Genomic DNA, 24,420 nt, shown 5'->3' with positions numbered 1-24,420 from the left:
GAGGATTATTGATATTGATTTAACAGGGCTTTTTTTTTTTTTTTTTTTTTTTTTTTTTTTTCATCAGTGAAGTTGGCCTAAGGTTTTATTTTTTTTATTTTATTTTTTTTTATAAAATATTTGTTTTTGATTTTCAGTTTTGTTTAAAATTATTGAATTAGTTTTTTTTTTTAGTAACTAAAAAAAGTTAAATATTCTTTGAACATATAACCAAATAACAGGCTTTTTTTTTTTTTACCCTGAAATACTTTATGTACACACACACACACACACACACACACACACAAATACACACCCATTCATAAATAATGTAATATAATTATAAATAAACTACTAAATAAAAAAAATTGTGATGCCACACAAAAACAAACATTTATTAAAATGAAAAACAAATAAATTTGTATAATATAAATAACGTAATTATAAATAAATAAAATCATATATACATATATATAAGAAATTTTGTGTGTGTGTGTATAAAAACACTTACTGAATTAATAATTTTTTAGTTAGCTATATATAATTATAATTAATTAATTTGAGATTATTTGTTTTAACAGGATTTTTAGAAAATGGCTCTAAAAAGGCCTTTTAAAAGCAATGCAAAATGTCTGTAGTAAAACTGTTTTTGATAAGTTTACCAAAATTGTGAAAGATGTGCAAGATGTTTCACAACTGAAATATGAGTATAGAGATGAGGATTGTGAAGGAATTGATTCATCATGCTGTGTTGTTTATTTCATTTATTTTTCTCCAGCATTTGGCATAAGGTTGTTTGCTGGTCTTTAATCTGGTCTCCCAAGCTGTTTTTATGTGATTTTCATCTGAAAAGTACAGTATTTAAGAACCTTGAAACAGACCAGTTGGACCAGTGGCCATCTAAAACCAACAAAACCACATTATTCTGATTTAAGATGTGTTTTTCAGCCCTTGAATACATTTTAAGTTGAAAAATCAAATCTGAACAACATAAAAGCTTCTTCCTATCTGTATAAAGTTAGGCCACAAACTGCAAAGCTGAAGAAATCGATAGTTGCCAGAGAATGTTTTTTTTTACCTTCAGTTCATTGTAAGTAGAGATAAATCAGCTGTGATCCCTGCAGAGCAGTTTCAGGACCACTTATTTCCAGCTTAAACAGAAGCATCTTCACAAGAGGACGGGTCGTCCTTGTCTGTATCCGCTCGCTCGGGTTCATTCTGATACACACTTCACTAGTCTGAGCACAGCCTCCCTGTAAAGCTCAAACACGTCTAGGGATGTGCTTTTAAAATTTCATCGCCACCCCACCGCAGACATGATTTAGTGATGTGCAGCCGTACGGCAGACCAACCGCTTGTTGAAATGTGAACGCTGCTCCCATCAAACTGCTCATATCTCTCACATGTGCACTGGGTTGATGCACTCAATAAAACTGCTATGATGTATTCAATAAAGTCTTGAAATATGGATCATAAGCTAATGAAAAAGGGAAGGATTTAATTGCAGGACTTCTAGATGTTATCTGGACGGCATTAGTCTCATAGAAAATAACTCTAAAGGCCCGATTTTTTTTCTCATAAACTGCAATCAAATTTTCATGTTTTATATATATATATATATATATATATATATATATATATATATATATATATATATATATATATATAAATGTAATTTCATTTAGTTTTAAAAATAACTAAAACATTACAATAAAACATTGTTAATTGAAATAAAATAAACTTTTACTGAAATAAAATATTTATGTATTAATAAAATATTTCATCTGTTTGCCAAGGCAACATTCCTCATTTTAATTTAGTTTCTTTCTTTTCTTTTCTTTAGTTGTACTCGATGTACTAAAATAACCAAAGCATAAAAACAATTAATAAAAAGTTAACTAAACTTAAAATGAAAACAGAAAATATAAAAATTCAAAATATTAATCATCTTTAACATTCCACATTTTTTGCACAATGAAATATTCAGTAATACAGTATTGAATTCTAAGAAATATTTTTGTCACATAGTTTTGCACCAGAAAAAAAATTACTTTTCCTTAAAAGGAGCTTAATCTATATTAGTTTCCCCTTTTCAAACATTCATATTCACAGCTGCATACATGCATGAGAATTGCCATTTGCTCTAGAGACGCAGCCATAGTGCTTATTGCTCTACTCGAGCTCATTAAAATTCTGTTTTCAAATTAGCGCTTAAACACATGTATTTTATTGAATGAAACCTCATATAAAGTTCACACAGTGCCGCTTTAATGGAATTATGCATTACAGAACCAGCAGACGTCCTTCGGGACATTAACAGGATGTTCCCTGAGAAAAGGTACGCTGCTAATTTGAAAGCAGATGAAGATTGTAATTCACAGATGTTCTGTAAAGGCTGGTCATGTGGCTTTTATTCCCTGATAATTAAAGTTTGGAGTGCTGAGGTTTATTACCAAACGGCTGTAAATCCTTCACGTTTACAGATGGTAAGTGTGTCAGTGTTGCACTTGGTGTTAGAGCATTGATTTGTTAAATAATCGAAACAGAAGAGATTCGAATCATTTGTCACTTACTGATCCACTTCTGCAGTATTTCAGCAATAATTGCCCTTCTTTCATAAACGCCCATGATCAGCTCCAATAGAAGTTGACAACGGGACAGGTAGAAACCGTCCCAGTCTGATGGCTCAACCATCTTCGTATCTCTTTCAATTACCCTCACTATTTTATCTGACTGCTGGTGAAGTTTAGTGGTTAAAGATCTAGCTTTTAAGCCCCATTTGGAGTGATTCATGAACTATCATCATTGTACCGTTAAACAAGGCTCTTAACCCTGAGCTGTTGTAGAGGGAATCGTCCTTGTACACTCATGGCCAAAAATATTGGCATTTTTCTCAAGTAATTCATCCACACATATATTTCCTTGATGCAGTGGACCAAAACCCCACAGATAATAGTGTGGACAATGTTATTGACACTTTTGATTTAATGTTCGGTTGCTCTGCCTTTGGACTATAACTGCTATGAAACACTTCCCACAGACACCAGAGACATTCCTACATCTCTCTTCCAACAGTTTCTTCATTTTTATTCAGCAAAATGCTCCAGGCTGTCATCCATCAACTGCTGTTTTCAGGTCTCTTTGTTAGTATTCAATTGGATATAGATCTGGATTCATTGTTTGCCACTTCAGAAAAGGCCAATGATTTGTTTTGAAATTCATTTTAAATTCAGAGTTTAGCAGCTGGAAGGTTTACAGCATGATCAGGCCCAGATGCAATGTGAGGACCTTTTCTGCATTGATTTTGGGGGGGAATAATATGGCAAATTAATCAATGTTTCAATCATAGCTGAGAGTTCTTATTTATTGGTCGGTGAAAGCATGATCAGATTTGCCTAAATGTTTATTAAAAGTCAAAGGATGTGTACAAGTTTGGAGGCCGTCCAATTCAGCAGATATAGAAAATCATGAAGAATATTTGCAACAATTTTGATTTACTCCAACTTCTAAAAAAATGGCGTCAGGTGAGAAAGTTTGAGAACTGATTATTTCAGTTAGGATGAATTTTGGCAGTCAGAAAGCATTCGTTTTGCACTCTTCAGATGATCAAAATTAAATGACCAAAACTCAAGTTTTCCATCTGAGTGTTATTTTAGAAATTGAGCTCTCAGGAATAAGATAACGATCTTAGTTTATGCCAATGTATATACACGGCACCAGAAAACTGGATGATTTTTGAAGTTCTTGCAGTTTTGCCTGTGAAAGACAAATTAATCCATGAGGTTTAATGATCCTAGACCAAGGAATATTGACTGTGGCTCCGGTGTAACTGGGAGAAAATTAGCTGCCGCTGAGAGACCCGGCTCTCATCTATATTTATATCAGCGTGCAGTGAAACATTTTACCTGAGCAAGAAATACAGATAGTTCTTCATTCCTGAGAAGTCTGGTAAATAAACACAAAAAAGAATGGAATATTATGGAACACAGCTGAAATATTATGGTCTTTGACTGAGATATACAGCTACTAAGCAGCTGCAAATTTTATTGATTAGAAGATTAATTTAATCTCTTTTCAGCTCTAATGAGCTCAAGAACCAGTTTCATTTCTGTCAATGTAAATGAGCCAGACAGACTTTGTAATTAGGATGAAATAATCACGGCGAAGATTGTGAGGTCAGGATTTTTGAAAGACATTTATGTTTATGGCAAGCAAGCAAACTACAGTATATATCCACTAGTAAAACTATGTATTTGCTATTTTGTTTTGTTATGCCTATAAAATAATCTGTATTTATTACTTGTGGATGGACATAAATTCTGGTCATGATGTTTATGGGTGTTTTGTGCAATTTTCTTGCAATGCCATTTTTCACACTAGTTTATTATTGTGGTATTCTCTAAATGGCACATAAATGCCAAACAAACTGTAGATGGTTGCATTTCATGTAGGTCTGATGGTTTGTCTATTTCTAAGTGGGCTGTTCTTTATTGAGGTTTCTGCAGGTCTTAAAAGGGTCTTTACAAGTTCTATTTCACCCTTCCACAAATTAAGGTCTTAAAGTCTTAAATTGATAAAGTCATGGCATTAAATGTTGCATGCATTGCTAAAAAAAAGTTATAACTTCCTCAGCATTTTTCTTTCTTGTTTTCCGTTACAAATATCTAACCATCTTTAAATCAAGATACATTTACTTTCGAATGAAATCTTGTTTTGTGAGGAATTGATCAAAATGAAAACAAAACAAGATCAAATATCTGTAAATGGGGTATGAAAACGTATTTTCCCTTTGAATTCAGTTGTTCTTCCTATAAGTCCATTGGTGCATATTTGTTCTTTTTAACCATAAACTCATTTTGATCAGTTTCACCGAAAACAACTCTTCTCAAGACTTTTGCTTCTCAGGTAAATCAATAAAGACTTAAGAGTATTTAGAAATTTGCGCTGTAAAATGACAAAAATACCAAGGATGAACTTTTTTTTTATTATTTATTTATTTTTTGTAAAATGACTTAAAAAGTTTAATGGTGGTCGGTTAAAAGTTGTGTTTTCAAACTTTGAAGTGTTGCCATTACAACTTATTTTGTGCTCCCTACATTTACATATAAAGTAAATATCGATGCAATTTATTCCTTAATTTTTCTTTGCTTTGTCTTAAAAATGTCTTTAAAAAGTCCTACATTTACCTTCAGAAAAGCTGCAGACACTCTGTTTATGCAGATCATCAAAAAGTCCAGTGGCTGATAAAATAAGAGCATGATGAACTGGGTTGGTTATTCTGGGGCTGCTCAGACATATTGGCAAGCAAATGAGGGCAGAATGCAATCTTCAGAAACGGTGATCTGCAGTGATAAATAGTTCGAGAGAGATGATGTTGTGTTCCAGAATGCCCTTGCGTTGTTTATGAAGACATTGATCAGACGAGTATTACTTTGATGGCCTTCAGTCACATTCAGCTGAAGCTGATAATGTCACTGATGCCTGAAATAATTTTTTTATAAGTCATATTTATGGTCATTTTCTTTCAGGAAGGCAAGGAATTTACGGAGCAAAGAAAAATAATAAAATGCAAGCATAAACAGATATTTAACTGGGCTTTCACGGATGAGAATGTATGAAAATACTTCCCTGGTGTAATCAAATGCAAATGATTGTAGTCTGAGATCACTTCTTCCACTATGCAAATTTTATTTCATCCATAATTTGAGTGAAAAGATTGACATCAGTTTCAATGTTGTTTATTTCCAGTCCCAGATATTCAGTGTGATTTCTGACTTTTTTGGCCCCCTACTGTATGTATAGATTTGAATATGTATCATACATCATTATAATAGCATTTTATGATGTCCCACAGGTGTGAACACAGGATTTTGTAGAAATAAAACATCAGCTGCATGTCCACTGCATCAGTTTTGCATCATGCATAACCAGTAAACATCAGTTCATCTGAGCTCATTTGAGTAGAGTCAATCCATTAAAGCACATAAATATTATACTAATAAAACCGATATATGTCCCATGAGAAGACTGTTGATATTAATGTGAAATAAACAACTGTGAAAGGTCCCCAAAGCATCAACGAAGACAGAAAAAACACGTGTGATAAATGACATACCCTCCGGGAATCTCTTGTACGCTCTTAGTTGGTCATTTTTCTACTTTAATACAAGAAATATGTAAGCTTCTGGGTTTCCCGATTGAGGAATGCAAGAACCAGGGACAAATGGATCTATATGCCTGCTGCAAATCCATCGACAGGATAATTTGAGCAGAGCGGGAGGGGCTGGGTGCTCTCACACAAAGGGGAAAGCAACAAGAATCTGCAGCCAGCCTCTCATAGTTGTTCTGTCCAAAAAAAAAGAAGCCGAAGAAGAGAGAAGAGCTGAAGAATGAGAGAGAAAACTCAATCTGATCTGTTGAAGTGCAAGACAAATCAACCTGAGGATCCTGGAGAAACTGCGCTGTAAATGAGACTGAAATTAGCTGCATTTGTCTTAATAAGCTTTGTTGGAACAGCTTGGTAACGTACAGATCTTTTTTGCCTGTTTGTATTTTTAGTTTTTCTTTGCATGGACTGGCAATGATGCAGAATATTCAGGCTTAATGAATCATTAGGATTTTTGCATTGCTAATTTGATGATGAATGTGATCATCAAACGCAGGATCACGTTTCTACATTAAGACCTTATGCATGATGCATTTTGAAACTTTGCAGCCTGTGTTCAGAGTTTAACAACACTATGGAGGATTTGTCTGCATCCAATCAGGAGGCAATAAACAAAGACTCTCTGATGGATGATGCCAAGAGACGCAGCAGCCGGCAAAGACTCAAAATGACTTTAACCCACAGCGCTAAGGACACTACGACCGCTTTTATTCTTAGAACAAAAGTCCACGGGCTAAAACACGTATTCTCACCATACAAATCTAAAACCCAACGCTTGTTTTGGCTCCTGGCAATTTTTGTCTGCTTGGGGCTCCTCTTCACATGGTCGTGGAATCGAATCCTGTATCTTCTTTCCTACCCGGCTGTGACCAAGATCTACATGGTTTGGTCTCACAACATGACGTTTCCGGCCGTTACGTTCTGCAACCAGAACCTCCTCCGCATGTCCAGCCTCACCAAAGCTGACCTCTACCACAGCGGCTACTGGATGGACATCATGCACCTGAACCACACGGTCAACCGCCAGAGCGTTTCCATGCTCAAACTCAGTCGACACCGCGAGAGGATGCTGAATCTTCTGGACTTCTCCCACTACAGCCCACCTCCTGACTACCAGCTCAACACCACAGAGATGATTGACAGGCTGGGCCACCAATTAGAAGACATGCTGCTGGACTGCAGGTTCCGGGGTGAAAACTGCACTTACAAGAACTTCACCCCTGTATGTAAACAGCGCTTTCACCGTGATCAACAGTTGTCCGCACTTCAGATGCCACATTTGGATTTAACATCCATAAGCCAGTAAAGCAAGTCACAGTTGTAATTAATTAATTAGACTACCTGAATAATCTAAATCTAGCTGAGGGGTTTTTGTTGTGTTTCTAAGAATACCTAGTTAAGTCTTATTGTCTATGAGACAAGATCGCAAAAATCATTTCCACTGCATTAACGTGTTTTATGTGTGTGTGTGTGTGTGTGTGGATGGCTAAATCTTACAAAATCATGTCTAGGTTAGGTTTCCCCTCAAAATCAAAGGGGAAAAAAATGAATATTTATTAATTTATGCATTTATTAATTTCAATTATTTTTTAAATCTCTAATTATATTTATATTCTGCATAAACCTAAATATAAAAGGCTTTGAAAAAATATTGAAATTCTCTTTTCAGTTCCATGTAGTTCCCATTTTTTTCAGTGACAGTAGATTATCATTACTGTAATACATAATTTAAAATGAATAAAATAAAAAGAAATACAGTATAATTAAAACTACTGTTTTGTATAAATAATATAATGTACGTAAATATATAATATTAAAATGTGGCAATGAAAAAACAGTATATGATAAAAGTAAAATAATATGAATAAAGAGATTTAACATTTTTTAATTCAATGTAAAATGAACTAAAAAAAATTTATTTATATATATATATTTGTATATTTGTATAATAACGAGGGTTTTATTTTTTGTGATTCTTTTTATTTGTTATTATTATTGTTGTTGTTTTTATGCATAATGAGAATTGAGCTGCTCATGTTCATGACTGGTTTTCACCCAGATTCACCAGTGCATGTTTTCATTAGTAAAATGTTCATTTCCAAACATTTATTTGCAAAATTGCTGGCTGCATTTGTCATCAGAATAAACTTTTATTTTTTTTTTTAAATGTTCTATTTTGTTTTGTAGAGATGTATGGCAGGTTTAGAGGACTGTTCGCAGAAACCCTGAAGCTAAAAATCTCAGTAACATCTATTGGCACAGAAACTACACTCTGACACATGAATTATTAAAAAGCTCTGGGTGCTTTGCACAGATGTGCTTAAAACCTGCCTTCAGCTAAACTCCTTTGCTCAATATCTAGACCCCCTTTTTCTCCATTATCAGATGGAAAACCAATCTACCTCTCATAATCCCCAAATCCCTTCCAGTGTTTAAGCATATGAAATTGCACGCATAGCTAAAATCTGATGTGAAATCAACATGACTGCTTTCCACGAATCTGCGCTCCCTTGCAGATTACATATGCACAAAGCTCTGAATCATCAGTCTAAATGAGTTCTCGCCTGGTGCGGCGCGCCCTTCCCTTCAGAATGAATGAAGTTAATTACTTGGGAAACAGGGAAGAGAGAGAGGCTTCAACTATTGTTCGGAAACAATGTGCTCATTTGGTGTGTTTTGGTAAACCGTGAACTCGACATGCCAAACACAAATCCTCTGTGATGCGGCGACATGCTGACAACAACGGTTCATTTCTGCTCCAAGCGCTTTCATGTTAATTGAGATTTTGAGACAATCAATCTTAACCTCACATCTCACTCGTCAGATGCCTGATAAGAACGTGGCAACAGCGACTGTAGCTTTGAAAGTGTCAGATGGATTTGTTTGCTTATATGTGTCCTTTTTTAAAAGTCACCTGTACAAGTGCACCACTAGTGGCACTGAATAACATTTTTAAAAATAAAGAGATTTTTACGTTTTCATTTCTGTGCAAAACATAGCCAGAGTGCCTTTTGGGAGGTTGTAATTTGAGTAATAGTATGTTTGTTTGTGGTTGCTAGGGTGTTGCTTTAAAGTTGCTAAGGTATTCTGAGTATTTAAGTGGATTTATATGCATTTACTAAGTTGTTCTGCAAGGTTGTCAGGGTGTTGCTATGTAGTTGCTAAGAGGTTCTGAGTAGTATAACACGTTTGTGTGTGGTACTCAGGTCATTGCTATGCAGTTATTAAAGTATTTTGAGTAGTAGTCTATTTGTATGTGGTTGCGAGGGTGTTGCTTTGAAGTTTCTAAGGTATTCCGTTTATTTTAGTGGGTTTAGTGGGAGGGTGTTGCTATGCAGTTACTAAGGGATCTTGAGTCATTTTAGAATGTGTACAGTTGCTGGATTTTCCGGGAGGTTGTCAGGGTGTTACTTTGCAGTTGCTCGAGTGTTTTGAGTAATACAATGTCTGTATGTGGTTGCTAAGGTGTTGCTAAGGTGTTTTAGTGTGTTTATAGGCTTATGTGTTTGCTGGGGTCTTCTGTGAGGTTGTCACTGTCAGGGTGTTGCTATGCAGTAACTAAGGATTTCTAAGCAAATGAAAGATATTCTGAGTAGTATAGCATGTTTATTTGTGGTTGCTAGGGTGTTGCTATGAAGCTGCTAAGGTATTCTGAGTATTTTAGTGGGTTTGTATGCATTTGCTAGGGTGTTCTGCAAGGTTGTCAGGGTGTTGCTGTGTAGTTGCTAAAGTATTTTGAGTAGTAGTCTGTTTGTTTGTGGTTGTTAGGGTGTTGCTAAAGTCTTCCGAGTATTTTAGTGTGCTTGTATGCATTTGCTAGGGTGTTCTATGAGGTTTCCACTGTCAGGATATTGCTATGCAGTTACTAAGGAATTCTAACAAATTTTTAGAACATTTGTAAGTAGTTGCTCAGGTGCTCTGTGAGGTTGTCAGGGTGTTGCTATGCAGTTGCTAAGATATTCTGAGTAGTATAGCATGTTTGTTAGTGGTTGTTAGGGTGTTGCTTTGAAGTATTTTAGTGGGTACCTAGCAGATATTGTTTTTCTGTGCCTTCATCATTATAGCTGTGGTGTGGACACTGCTATTCTTTTATACTGAGAACCAGAACTATATCATTATCTTTGTAGAAATCGTCCTTGCTGTGAACGGGCCTTTAGTCGGTTCTTTTGAATGAAAACTTATGAATGGCTTACTTATAGCAGTGGTTTTCAGCTCCAGTCCTCGGGACCCACTGCTCTGCATATTTTGTATGTTTCTCTTATCTGACACACTCAGTTCAGTTCATGGATCTCTCTCATAATGAGCTGATGATCTGATGATCAGTGCGTTAAATAAGCGAAATATATAAAATGTGCAGCGCACTGGAGTTGGGAACCACTGACTTATAGTAATCTGGACATAGAAAAACCTGCATTAACACTGAATAAATGAATCACATGTTCTTTCAGTACTGTCAGATGTTCTTTATCTTCTTCAGCTGCCGTTTGCCCTTAATTATCCTGCTTTTATTCATCATTCTCCTGCTGAAACGCCTCAGAAGCCACAGGGATGAAGCAGGCAGAATGTAGCTGTAGTGTTTTGTGTGCTGTCGAGGTCGAGCTTGTTTCCTGAACAGTGAGCGGGAGACAGTCCTTGTTGAAGCCCCAGAGCCTGAAGATCTCCCGCTCATTAGTGTCACAGCGGGGTCAGGAAACCATGACTGAGCTCATCACTGTTGCCACTGTCTCTCGCTGCATCACTGTCCAAACACTGCCAGGACCAGCAGATTCTAGCCAGCTATTATCTACAAAAGGATGAAGCCTGTTCTTTAAATTGCTGTCAGTTCCTTACAGTGAAAGCGTGGACATCAACCCTAATGACCCTTTTTTCTTCTTTCTTGCTTTGAATATGTGAGGAATTGTGATCAGCATGTCATCTTATTTGATTAGGGGCCAGAAAGAAGTCTCTTTTATGCTTACACCTGCATAAATACAGTAAAAATTGCAACATTTTTAAATATTAAGTACAATTTTTCTATTTGAAAATTTTTTACAATATAATTTTTTTTTCCTGTGATGCAAAGCTGAATTTTAAGTATCATTTCTCCAGGCTTCAGTGTCACATGATCCTTCAGAAATCATTCTAATATCCTGATTTGCTGCTCAAGAAACTTCTGAACAGTACTATACAGTATTACCATATATAAATATAATTGGATATATTACTATAAAACTATAATTTCAGATATTATACTACTACTACTTTTTTATTGTGATGTTATATTTACTATTTTTATGGTCTGTCCACCCACAGATTTACACAAGATATGGGAAATGTTACACGTTCAACTCTGGTCTGGATGGAAACCCCTTGTTGACGACTTTAAAAGGCGGAACAGGAAATGGGCTGGAAATCATGCTGGATATTCAACAGGATGAGTACTTACCGGTTTGGGGTGACACAGGTGAGAAATATTAAAAGAGACATCAGTGATGTGTTTCTCATCATTTATTTACTGTTAAAGACCCGTCATTTCTTTCATATTACTAAAGTGTTTCTAAAGTGATCGTATCAATTCAAAAGTTTCCGACAGAAAGTTATGTAATATCCAAACCTGGTGTTTTCAATGACAGCTTATGACAACATGCATCATTCTAGGTTTGAAATGAAATGCTAACTCCTCAGATGAATTATGTTCCAAAAAGTTATGTGTCAAAAAGACAAGATACATCATATCTGAAGGAACTGATATGCAGCATTGCACATTAGCATAATTCACCCATAAGTGGTCGCCCCAAAATGATTTCATTTGTAGTAGAACATTTAGATGCGGAGATAACAAGGTTAGGTCTTTTTCTTGGTCGTTTTTTACCGAGTACACCTGCCCCATTACTGCTGCGTCAGACGCCTCGTTCATTTTCTGTGGCACGCTGCAATTTTTCAACATAATCATGCACAGAAAATAAATACGAAGCAGAAAGAGTAACGAATGTCCAAGTGCAATTTAATCATCTGTAGATGACATGCGGTCAGTGTTCAGAATTGATGTACTTCTATGCTAGGGAAGATTATGTATTTATAATCTATTAATCTTGGTCGTTTTAATGGCTCTAGAGGAGACCTTTTATATCCAGAGGCAGTGACGAAACATGTATTGGCATTCTGGATAAAGTAATTATAAAGTTCATTATAAAGTCATTATATTTATGCCTCGAGGCGGTAGACATCAAATCTCCCGCTCTGTAAATAATCTTGTTTAATGTCTCCCTGCAGATGAAACCTCGTACGAGGCGGGCATCAAAGTTCAGATCCACAGCCAGGATGAGCCGCCCTTCATAGATCAGCTGGGATTTGGTGTGGCCCCTGGTTTTCAAACTTTTGTGTCTTGTCAGCAACAACTGGTACCTAATGCTAAACATATGGCATTTATCACATGTCGCATTTATCAGCTGTGCCCTGCTTACTCTCCATCCACACCACCATCTCTTTAAACTTGGAGAAAACCAGCCTTTTTTTTTTTGGTGCAGAACACTATCCTTCACAAGTTCGGGTTTAGAAAGATTGATCATATTTGCACAAAAATATTAAGCACCAACTGTTTTTAATATTTATGGTCGTAATAAATTTATGCAACCTCAGTTTATACAAACTTCTGTGTAGTAAAGTGACAGAGATATACTAGACAATGATAATTGCATTTTGCATTTAAAAATGAATTTACTATATATTGTTTTTTTTTAAAAAAACATTTTAGTATTTTTTTTTGTTAAACAGTATTCTTTTGTCTTATTTAAATACTTAAACAATTTTTAGATAAAAAATATTTATCTTATTTAAACAATGCAAAATACTTTTAAATATGTCTGTTAATTTAAAAAGTGATTTGTTTCTATTTTTTGTGAATTACAAGGTGCATTTAAAATGATTTATTAATTTACTTATTTTTTACATTTTAAATAAACATGTTTAAATTGAAAAATATAGACATATTTAAAACTCATTTCAACTACATTTTAAACACAAATTAAACAGTTTTAGTTCATTTTTAGTTTAGTTTAATTAGATTGTTTGTTTATTTTTAGTTATTTTAGTCATTTATCTTATTTAAATACTTATTTTTAGTTGAAAATATTTATGCATATTATTTAAATTTTAAAATGAATGTAAAAAACTTTTAAATATTTCTGTGAATTTTTGCATTTAAAATGTGATTTATTTCCATTTTTTGTTGCATTTAAAATGTAATAAAAATGCTTATTAAATATTTTAAAACATATTTAAAATGAAAAAATTCAGTATTTTATTTCCATTAAACTGATTCATTTATATGCATTTTTTAGTGCTGCTCCTAGTCCTCTACTGTGTTTCTGTTATTAAGGTGATCACAGCCAGGCAAGCAGTGTTTATTTTTATGCATGGTTGTGTGCACTGAGGTCATGTGACTCGTCCTCATGGGTATCTAATTCAGTTTCTTGGGAGCACTAATTGGCAGGAGGTCAGGAAAAATGCTCGTTTACAGGCTTCAGTGGATCAAAGGCAAAAGCAGCTCTCACGGCCAAAATCAATATGTCTTCATTCATCGACTCTTAGCAATAGATCAATTAGCTGAAATAATCAAGTGCTAAAGGCAACTGCATGCTCCTAATCTTGCTTTCAATTTACTGACCTACATTTTCTGCTTCCTCTTCATTTTTAACTTCAAAGCACTCTGAATCCATCATAAACTCTCTATTACATGACGCTTTTTGCAGGCGACTTCAAAAAGTGACTTCATTTAATGGGAGGATTATCTTCTCGACTGGTGCCATTAGATATGCAAAATGATATGAAATCCAATTATATTTTATATGATTTTTATTAAAATGCTCTTAAATTTAATAAGAAGAGCATAATATAATTTTAATGACTTAAGAAATGAGCAACAATGTTGCTTCCAGTTACTGAGCCACTGCCAAGCCCCGCCTTAAAAAGTGTTACTAGCCAATCCTGCCTTAGCAACTGTTGCCGACCTCAATTAGTCAAGCTTCTTTGTTCTTTTCTAGTGGATCTGCATTTGTATCGTTTTATAGAAATGATCCCAAATGTTTAAAAAATAATTATTTTTTTTATTATTTAAGGCCATTTCAGTGTTTATAATAATTAAAGAGTGTAGTAGTGTAATCACAAATGAGGATTTTCCCTGGTCACATGATTTATTAATTTATTAATTTATTGTTTAATTGTTTTATTTATCTATGTTTAAGTTTTAAAAGTGTATTTATTTTTTACATTTTAAAAAAAGATTTATGTATTGTATAATTTAATTGAACTACTTTTTGAATGCTAATAAACTGTTTTAAATGTATATATTTAATTTGTTTTATTATTTTAAAAGTACAAATTAAATAGAAAAAAAATATATATATATATATATATATATATATATATAATTTATAAATTAATAAATGGCACACACATTAACTATATAAATGTAATAAAATATAAATGATTTGATTTAGCAACAGTGACCAAGCAAAGGGTCAGTTCACATCTGTGGTTTTCTTCAGGTTTCACTGATTTTCCAGCATGTTCTTTCTGTGAAATCTTGCACAGTTGTTTTTCTAGACTGTGAAAAGTGGCTGATTGCAGTGTGGGTTTCATTGTATTCCGCTGATGTCCTCTGCTGTTAGTCCTTTGATTGCTGCGCTCTTTGGCTCGGCTTAGTGTGTTTTGATTTGTTATTGAACAGCTTTATCCGGCCTGTAATGAATAAAACTTTGTTCTAGCTCCAGTATCTTCCTCCGCCGTGGGGCGACTGCAGATCCGAACCGATGGACTCTGAATACTTCTCCACCTACAGCATCACGGCCTGTCGCATCGACTGTGAGACCCGCTACCTGCTAGAAAACTGCAACTGCAGAATGGTGCACATGCCAGGTGTGGAGACAACACATTACTGGACTTCTCATTAACTTTACTGCTTTAGCATTTAAACTGTAATCCACAGTAGAGTATGTTTTGAATATATTGCAAAAATATTGCATGGACATTTTATTTCAGTGCCCATATTAACAATTTTCTTAGATACATTTTTCAATGTGCAAGTTGTGCAGAACAGTTTTTTTTTTTTTTTCATAAAAACAGTCCTCATTCTTGCTTATTCACACTTACAGATTTTTGTTATGTTATTTTATTTTATTTTATCTCTTTTTTATTAAATCTCTCCATACATTTGCTTATTCACACCTACAGTATTTTATTCTCAATTGTTCTTAGTTTACATTTTTTTTATATGACAATTATTTTGGGATGTGGAGTTTTATTCTATTATTTTATTTTATGTTTTTTTTTTTGTTTTAAACAGGTCATTAGCAATTTGAAAAAATATATATTTTATTTTATCTCTCCAGATGCTTGCTTGCTTACACTTACAGTATTTTATTCTGTTGTATTTTATTTAACAGGTTATTGGCATTTGGAAAACATTTTTATTTTGTATTTCTTATATTATTTTATTTTATTTTATTTATTTCTTTATTTATTTTATTAAATCTCTTCACACATTTGCTTATTCACACCTACAGTATTTCTTTTTCTAAATTTTTTTACTTTTTTATTTGACAGTTTTTTGGATATATCTATATCTATATATATATATCTATATCTATCTATCTATAGAAAAAAACAAAAAAAAAATAAATATATACTTTACATTTTTTGAATTATTTTTAAATTATATATATACAGTACAGACCAAAAGTTTGGAAACATTACAACAAAAATACATAAATACAGTACAGACCAAAAGTTTGGAAACATTACTATTTTTAATGTTTTTGAAATAAGTTTCTTCTGCTCATCAAGCCTGCATTTATTTGATCAAAAATACAGAAAAAAAATTAATATATTGTGATATATTATTACAATTTAAAATAATTTTTTTAAATTTATTATATTTAAAATTATCATTTATTTCTGTGATGCAAAGCTGAATTTTTAGGATCATTATCACATGATCCTTTAGAAATCATTCTAATATGATGATTTCATTATCAACGTTGGAAACAGTTCTGCTGCTTAATATTTTTTCAGACCATGTGATACTCTTTTTAGGATACTTTGGATGACTAATATGCATAAAAAAAAAAAAAAAAAAAAAGCTATGTTTTTAAAATATAAATATTTTGTAATAACAATATACACTACTGGTCAGTAATTTGGGGTCAGTAATTTTTTCTTTCTTTCTTATTTTAAATAAAATCAATACTTATTCAGCAAGGATGTGTTAAATTGATAAAAAGTGATTGTAAAGAAAATATATTATTAGAATATTTTTATTTTTATTTTGAATAAAATGCAGTTTTTTTAACCTTTTTATTCATCAAATAGATTAGACCAGCAGAACTGTTTCCAACACTCATAATAAATCAGAATATTAGAATGATTTCTAAATGATCATGTGATAGACTGGATGTTACATACACTGAAGGCAGTAATGATGCTGAAAATTCAGCTTTGCATCACAGGAATAAATTATTTGTTTAAAGTATATTCAAATAGAAAACTATGATTTTAAATTGTAATAATATTTCACAATATTACTGGTTTTTTCTGTATTTTTGATCAAATAAATGCTTGATGAGCAGAAGAGGACTTCTTTCAAAAACTTTAAAAATAGTAATGTTTTTCCAAACTTTTGGTCTGTACTGTGTGTATATATATATATATATAATATATAATAATATATATATATATATATATATATATATAAATAAAAATATATATATATATATATATTAATTTTTTTTAAATAAATAAATATTTTATTTTATTATATTTTCTCTCCACACGCTTGCTTACTCTCACCTACAGTATTTTATTCTCGGTAGTACTTTGATAGTTATTTAGACCTGGAGATTCATTAACTATTGTGTTTTATTTTATTATTTTAATTAACTGTACAGTTTATTAGCAATTTGAACAATGTTTTGTCTTTCTTTTTGCTTTCTATGACAGGCACCTCTACCGTCTGCACACCCGAACAGTACAAAGACTGTGCTGATCCAGCTTTAGGTAAGAGGACGTTTGTGTATTTTTATAATAATATTTATTTCTAACATTACTAAGTTATGTGTAAAACCATGATTTTGTATGATTAATTAAAACATACTTATTCTATTTTTTTTTGATAATATTAAAACAATCATTGACAGATTTTCTAGTGGAGAAGGACAACGATTACTGCGTTTGCGAGACGCCGTGCAACATGACTCGATACGGTAAAGAGCTGTCCATGGTGAAAATACCCAGCAAGGCTTCAGCCAAATATCTCGCCAAGAAGTTCAACAAAACTGAACAGTATATTGCGTGAGTTTACATTCACATTTAACTTAGTTACACATTGAATTTGATTTTTGTTTTTATTTTTTATATTTATTAATATCCTGGAATAAGTTTATCTGAACAGCCATGCATTGTGTTTAATCGTACAGGGACAACATACTGGTTCTGGATATCTTTTTTGAGGCTCTGAACTATGAGAAAATTGAACAAAAGAAAGCATATGAAGTGGCTGGATTACTTGGTAAGTGTGCAGAAAATTCACAAATGCTACACCAATATGGAAAATAGAGTTGTCTTCTGATTGAATATTAGATTTTTTATGATATTTTTATATTCTCTCAGGTGATATTGGAGGTCAGATGGGTCTGTTTATAGGAGCCAGTGTCTTGACCATACTGGAGATATTTGATTATTTGTATGAGGTCTGTTGCATTCTTGCTTGACTGTGTCATTTCTTTTCATGTGCTCATGGTTACAGATAATCAGCTTACAGTATATTTTATAAATGTTGCAGGTTTTTAAGGACAAAGTGCTAGGACATTTTCTACGCAAGAGACGGCCACATCGGAGCGCTAGTGACAATCTGGTAATTAATTGTGCTTCCTGTGTTGCTCTGCATGCGCAAAAAAAGGTGTCATTGTGTTGCCACAAAAACAGGTTCTGTGTTTTGTTGACATTTTTAGTATTTCTGTTTGTTTGGATTGTTCTCTTGAACGCTGCATGCATCTACTTGCCTTTTGTCTTTGGCTCAAATTCTGGGAAATGATCGATGAAGATGGCCTTTCCACAAAAGACATCGTCTTATGTTTGAATAATGAAAAAATCAAAACCAGAAACAGGGAAGTTTTGGAAATGTTAAACGTGTTCATCACTCTTCGCTCGTGACAAACCTTGTAGCCGATTTAGATCAAATTATAATTTAACTTCATTAAATAAATTAGGACTCATGTGACCTAATTAATATTCACAGTCCAGCTAATAAGGTTTCGCTCTGTCCTTCAGATCATGCCTGTGGCCTCTATACATTGGTTGATTTTATTTTTGGAACTTTTTATTTATTTTATATAAAGACGTGGAGTGGAAAATATCAGTAGGACTCTTATTATGGTGATTTTAGGTTGTTTTTGAAACCTGACACAGCCGTGTTGACATTGTATGATAAAGAGCTGTTGCAGAAGATGAGGAAATGATGACCGAAAATATGAGCAAACTGCAATATGACAGAACACTTAAATACTGGACCACAACATCAGCGTCATTCACCATTTTTGTATCATATCATACCATAGCAGACAAAATCATGTACCCATTCCCAGCATGCACCAGGACATCACTGATCATACATTAGAATACACTGACTTTAGAATTGACAAAGTGAAATTAGTCTAAACTTGGTATTCAAAATGTTTACCACTATAAAGTATGCTCATGATTTTGAAATCATGATTTATATTGTGTTTTGAAGTTATTATCATCCATTCAAATCATTTGGTTATATGTTTAACTTGAAATTTTTGGAGAAACGACATGACTTTAAACAGTTGGACCATTGCTTTTCAGCACAGTATTATTTTGTCATAAATCTGGTGATGGTCAATTCATTTTCAAATCAAATAAATGAAAAATATTGAAAATATATTTGTATATAAATCTAATTACATATGTTTAAATATATTTAATTAGTAAATATATTTAAGTATATTTATTTAATGAGGAATATTTAGTTTCATTTTTACAATGCAGTAGGTTGGAAGTGAATTGGCCTCAGCCTGGGTTTGGTCATCTTCATCTCTTTCCATCATGTTTATTCCAGGATTTCCCCGAGAATCCCACCAGCCCTGGTGTCACGCCTAACCATGTCCCCAGGTAGCGCCGCCATTAATAATCTTGCAGAAGCATTTCAATGTGTCCTTCTTTAAAATCCTTGCATTATTCACACCCTTTCGAGTCTTTTCCCTTCGTGACATTCAATGTCAGTAGTTCTAGACATGCACAAATGTCACTGTTACGCATTCTAAGATCCCTTTTTCAAAACCCTGTAGCTTTCAAGATGGAGATGATGTTTTGCAGAAGTTCAGGTAAAACGACACCCGTAGCTTTCTTTTGTCTTCTTTTAATTTCTCTTTTCCTCCCAACATGTTTTGTTTCTTTGTCCCAAAAATGTTGCTGTTTTACATCAAATATCTATATTTTTGTATCTTAATTACACTACCGCTCAAAAGTCTGGGGTCAGTGAAATTACACGTATATTAAAATATGTAAAATATCAAAATAAAATATGAAAAGTAGTAAATTAAATTGGTTGAAAGTAACAGTAAAGAAATTTACATTGTTACAAATATATTTCCGTTTTCTTTACATTAAAAAAGTAAAAAATTCACACACAAAAAAAATGTAAAGCAGCACAACGGTTTTCAACATTAATAATAACAATAATAATAATAATGTATTTTTGAGCAGCAAATCAGCATATTATAATGATTTCTGAAGGAATACTGAAGACTTTTCATTACAGAAATAAATAACATTTTACAATATATTCAAATAGAAAAGTTATTTTAAATAGTAATTTTTTTTTTACAAGATTACTGTTTTTACTGTATTTTTTAATAAATAAATGCAGCCCTGGTGAGCATGAGAGACATATTTTAAAAACATAAAATCCTACGAACTCATAACTTTTGAACAATAGTGTATACAGTATATGGTCTGTAAAAACAATTAGCAAAAATAACCTTAAAGAAAAAAAAGTGACAGTAAGTTTTTATTTTAAGATTACTTAGTGGAAATATTTTCGTGTTACTGACTTTTATTAAATTTCACAGGCTTATGTCATTAACAACTGCAAATGCTTCCAGCCTAGTAAAGATGTGATCTGGAGACAGGAAGTGTTTGCATGGTAGATGAGGAAATGATTCCCGCTGACAAAGACAAAGACTTCTGCTTCTGTTTTATGTATTATATAGTGCCGACACCAGGACATCATTATTATATGAGCAACTTGCTTTACTGTATGTCATACGGAAAGCTCTGTCCAAGTGAAAGGTCAAGATTTCGATTTGGTTGAAGCTATTGTTGTGCTATTTTGAAGAATTTGATGATTTCTGATAGACTGATGAGTGATGAAACAAGGTGGAAATGTGATGGAAAAGGACGTCTTATACGAGGAAGTTCCAATTTATATCACTCTTGTTGTGAATACGGCTCATTGCATGAATATTTAACATGCCCACATGAAATACATTTGTAGTCACTATGTATCAGACTGTGATCCAAGAACTAATTTGAATATTTTAGTGATAAACAAAGCAGTGTTATAGGATGATATAGGAAATGATAAGCGGAGAGGAGCCAAGCGTCCCAGAGCTGCAGCTTTATTGGTTTATTTCAGACAGAGCAATTATTTTCACCCAACGACACCTTTCATAAGTCTGTCTACAAGCTTCGGCTTATGAAATATGAAAAATAAGCCTACTTGCCAGAGGAATTACTGCTGCTGTGTTTCTTTATGAAACTGCTGTTTTTATCTTTTTTTATCATATTATTTTTAGCAGCCGAAATAAAGGGGCTTTTTTAAACATTTGCAGTCTCAATGCAGATGAAACTCGGATTTTAGCATATGTGATGTGCTGTTAATTACCACAAATGATTTCAGTTCATCCTTTGGTTCATTAAAACAAGCACAAATTATGTGCACATTGATGCAAAGTCTATGCAAGACATTGCACCTGGATAAACATTAAAATTACACACATTGTTATATACAATATACAAACTGCATTTTATTTATCCAAAAAATACAAACTGATTTATTTTGTTTTAATATTTTACATCTCAAACAAAACACATATAAATAAAAACCACAAACAAAATAACAAATTTAAACCAAACATAAAAAACATACAAAATAAAAAGCTGCATTTTTTTTTTTTTAAAAATATACAAGCTGCATTCATTTTATAAAAAACACAAATAGTGTAAAAAAACAACATGAATAAATTATTTTTATTATTACAAAACAAAAAAAAAAAAAACAAGCATCATTATCTTCTATGATATATTACTAAAACTTTCAAAAAAACAACAAGCCACCAAAAAAAAAAAACTCAAATGTGCCAATCAACAGCACGGCACCTAAATATATAAATTCATACCTTAAAATATAGAAAATATTAGGAACTTAAAAATCTTTTCAAGAAATGTATAAAAAAAGTATTATAAAAATGAATTACAAACTTGACCGCTTATGTTTATGTATTAAATTTAACAGTGACTCTATACTAGAAATTCAAGGGGGAAGGTAAATCCATAGATTTAAGCAGTTTGATCCAAATTTGAGCCTGAAAGGCTAAATGGCTTCCATTGTTTTATTGTGATGAGACCTGTGTTCAATAACATCACTAGATGCATCTCTTTGTGCTGTCATCACAGGTCTGCATACAATGAGTACACTGAATTGACACTGAATTATTTCTATGCATCCTGCTGAGTTGTGATCCCAAAGTTCGCTGGTAGATTTCCAGAGCTACAGAAACAAAACTAAGAAAACTAATTCTTTCTCCACTCCCCTCCATCCATACCCATGATTTTTTCCTTCTTTTTTATCTAACTTGACATGCATTCTTCATTATTGATGTTCTGTTTGCTGCCACGTTTTATTCACATCCCTTGTTTATTTCACTCCCATACTTACTTCCATTGTTATTAATGAATTCATCTCAACCCTCATCTGATTTCCTCGTATTCCTCCCTCCTTCCCCCCCAAATCTCCCGTTTCCTCTCTTTCAGAGCACATGCGACACACTCCGGAGTCACTCGGACAGTCTCGGATTCGCGCCGAACGTGCTACCTAGTCACCCGGCTGTAGGCAACTTCGAGGAATTCGCTTGTTGATGACGCAGGCGACGGGACGGTTTAGGATACGACGGAAAACTGTGAAATATATATCGGACAGACTTCAAAAGAAGTGTAAGTCCACGAAAATGTACATGTTAAATAGTTAAAAAACAACAACAAAAAAACACCTGAATATCATCATCAAGTACAAATAGGCAACACTTCCAAAACAAAACTCAGGTTTTATTAAAATCACAGCCGCTGTTTGTTTGACATTGTGGATTTCATGCCATTTCTTTTCGGACGATTTCAAACGTACAAATACTGTGACGGTATTTCATCCGAGAGAGTATGTTTTCCTCTGTGCTTTTCTGAATCCTCTACGAACACTGTGGGCCTAATTTGATCAAGCCGCCTTAAACGAATCCGAAAAAGAAAGCATTTTAATATTGCACAAAAATTGTTATAGATACAGGCCAAGGTTTAAATCTATTTTGGCACTTTTTTGTACAATAATCGTGTGAGCTTTAACCGCGGTTTGACTGAATTCAGCCCTGCGATAGTACTCGAAAATATGTACTCATTCCGAATGTTTGTCTCTGTTCATATTTTGTGTATATAAGTGCAATAATATGCATAATGTGTTAATGAAAACCGTATATATTACCTTCAAGTCTTAATTATTAGCTGTCAGGTAAACAGAAGGAACCAGATGCTTTCGGTACAACCTGAGTTACCAGCAATCATGCCGTTTTATTTCGACACGCTGATGGTACTCTGTTTATTTCGACTTCCATCCACTAGGCAGTGATGAGATGGGATGTTATTGAGTACTATTTAGATTTATGAATGACGCATTTCATGTGTAAAGCTTCACTTATCCAATCCCACATGTGAATCCATTCATCAGATTGTTTCCTCCAGGAGCTAATTCATTATCTTAAGTGGCAAAGACTGTATGCGATGTGTTGATGTGAAAATCAAATCATCAGTCGCTGAAAAGCTCTTGACGAGTTACACGCTCATATTAATTATAATGAGCATTAAAAATAGATCACAGTTCCACATCCACTAGAAAATATTGAGTTATTTTAGATGATACAGTTGAGAAGCTTGACACATTACTCAAACGCTTCGATTTGATTCTTTTATGTTTTGGGGGTCAACCTAGTAGTTACAGGTGTCTTCCTTTTCTTGCATGAACTGCTCAGATATATGTTCAAATATAGCCCAAAAAATATCTGGACACTTGGAAGCAATAGCTCACCCAAATTGAAAATTTGCTGTAATTTCCTCACCCATCCAAGATGTAGAAGAGTTGGTTTCTTTATCAGAACAGATTTGGAGAAATGTAGCATTGCATCACTTGCTCACCAATGGATCCTCTGCAGTGAATGGGTGCCGTCAGAACAAGAGTCCAAACAGCTGATAAACCACTCCAGTCCATCAATTAACATCTTGAAAAGCGAAAAGCTGCTGGGTGTTTGCAAGAAACAAAACCATCATTAAAACAGTTTAGAACTTCATACTGTTGCTCCAGGCTAAAATACTAGTCCATAATCAATAATAAACAAGTGTTATTGCTTATAGACTGGTATTTTAACTGGAAACAACAGTTTGAAGTTAAAAATGTCTTGATGGATTTGAATTTGGATTACTTGTGGATTATTGTGATGTTTTTATCAGCTGTTTGGACTCTCATTCTGACGGCACCCATTCACTGCAGAGGATCCATTGGTGAGCAAGTGATGGAATGCTACATTCCTCCAAATCTGTTCCAATGAAAAACTCATCTACATTTTGGATGGCAAATTTTAATTTTTGGGAGAACTATTTGAATGTCATTGCATTAGATAAAAATGATCAAACCAAGTGGAATTTATTTGAAAGAAATATAGCACAAGCACACTTTCAAAGCAAAACATTTCACAAAATGAAGTTGTTAGGTGTTAAATGGTGAAACAATAGATGCACTGTGCAAAGGGTATTTCATATCTTAATGGATCATGTTCATCGTTCATGTGATGAACTATAAAAAACACCTTGGGGCCTTGGAAAAATCTATTTAGTTCTAATACAATAACATTTTTGGGTGTCCAAGTACGTTTTGGGGTGCTTCAGCTTCACTACAGTACATT

At 33.4% G+C, this 24,420-nt stretch overlaps 1 protein-coding gene across 6 annotated transcripts in view; it reads left to right on the top strand.

The window, feature by feature from the left end:
* Nucleotides 1–23,670, top strand: part of LOC109049998 (acid-sensing ion channel 1C) — an 83,415-nt gene extending 59,745 nt beyond the window's left edge. For 2 of the 6 annotated variants that reach the window (XM_042752339.1, XM_042752338.1), the window contains 8 exons: nt 11,438–11,588; nt 12,398–12,525; nt 14,890–15,040; nt 17,120–17,176; nt 17,317–17,470; nt 17,596–17,687; nt 17,789–17,868; nt 17,961–18,915. In XM_042752339.1, the coding sequence (XP_042608273.1) occupies nt 11,438–11,588; nt 12,398–12,525; nt 14,890–15,040; nt 17,120–17,176; nt 17,317–17,470; nt 17,596–17,687; nt 17,789–17,868; nt 17,961–18,212 (1,065 nt within the window). In that variant the 3' untranslated portion in view covers nt 18,213–18,915. Of the gene's footprint in view, nt 1–5,910; nt 7,368–11,437; nt 11,589–12,397; nt 12,526–14,889; nt 15,041–17,119; nt 17,177–17,316; nt 17,471–17,595; nt 17,688–17,788; nt 17,869–17,960; nt 18,916–19,259; nt 19,313–19,488; nt 19,525–22,234 lie in introns of those variants that run through there. The other 4 variants (XM_042752335.1, XM_042752340.1, XM_042752336.1 and 1 more) reach the window with 4 other exon arrangements.
* The last annotated feature ends 750 nt before the right edge of the window (nt 23,671–24,420 follow it).

Source organism: Cyprinus carpio, chromosome B24 (genome assembly GCF_018340385.1).
Source record: "Cyprinus carpio isolate SPL01 chromosome B24, ASM1834038v1, whole genome shotgun sequence".
NCBI lineage: Eukaryota > Metazoa > Chordata > Actinopteri > Cypriniformes > Cyprinidae > Cyprinus > Cyprinus carpio.
This window is presented reverse-complemented; position numbering and strand designations above follow the sequence as displayed.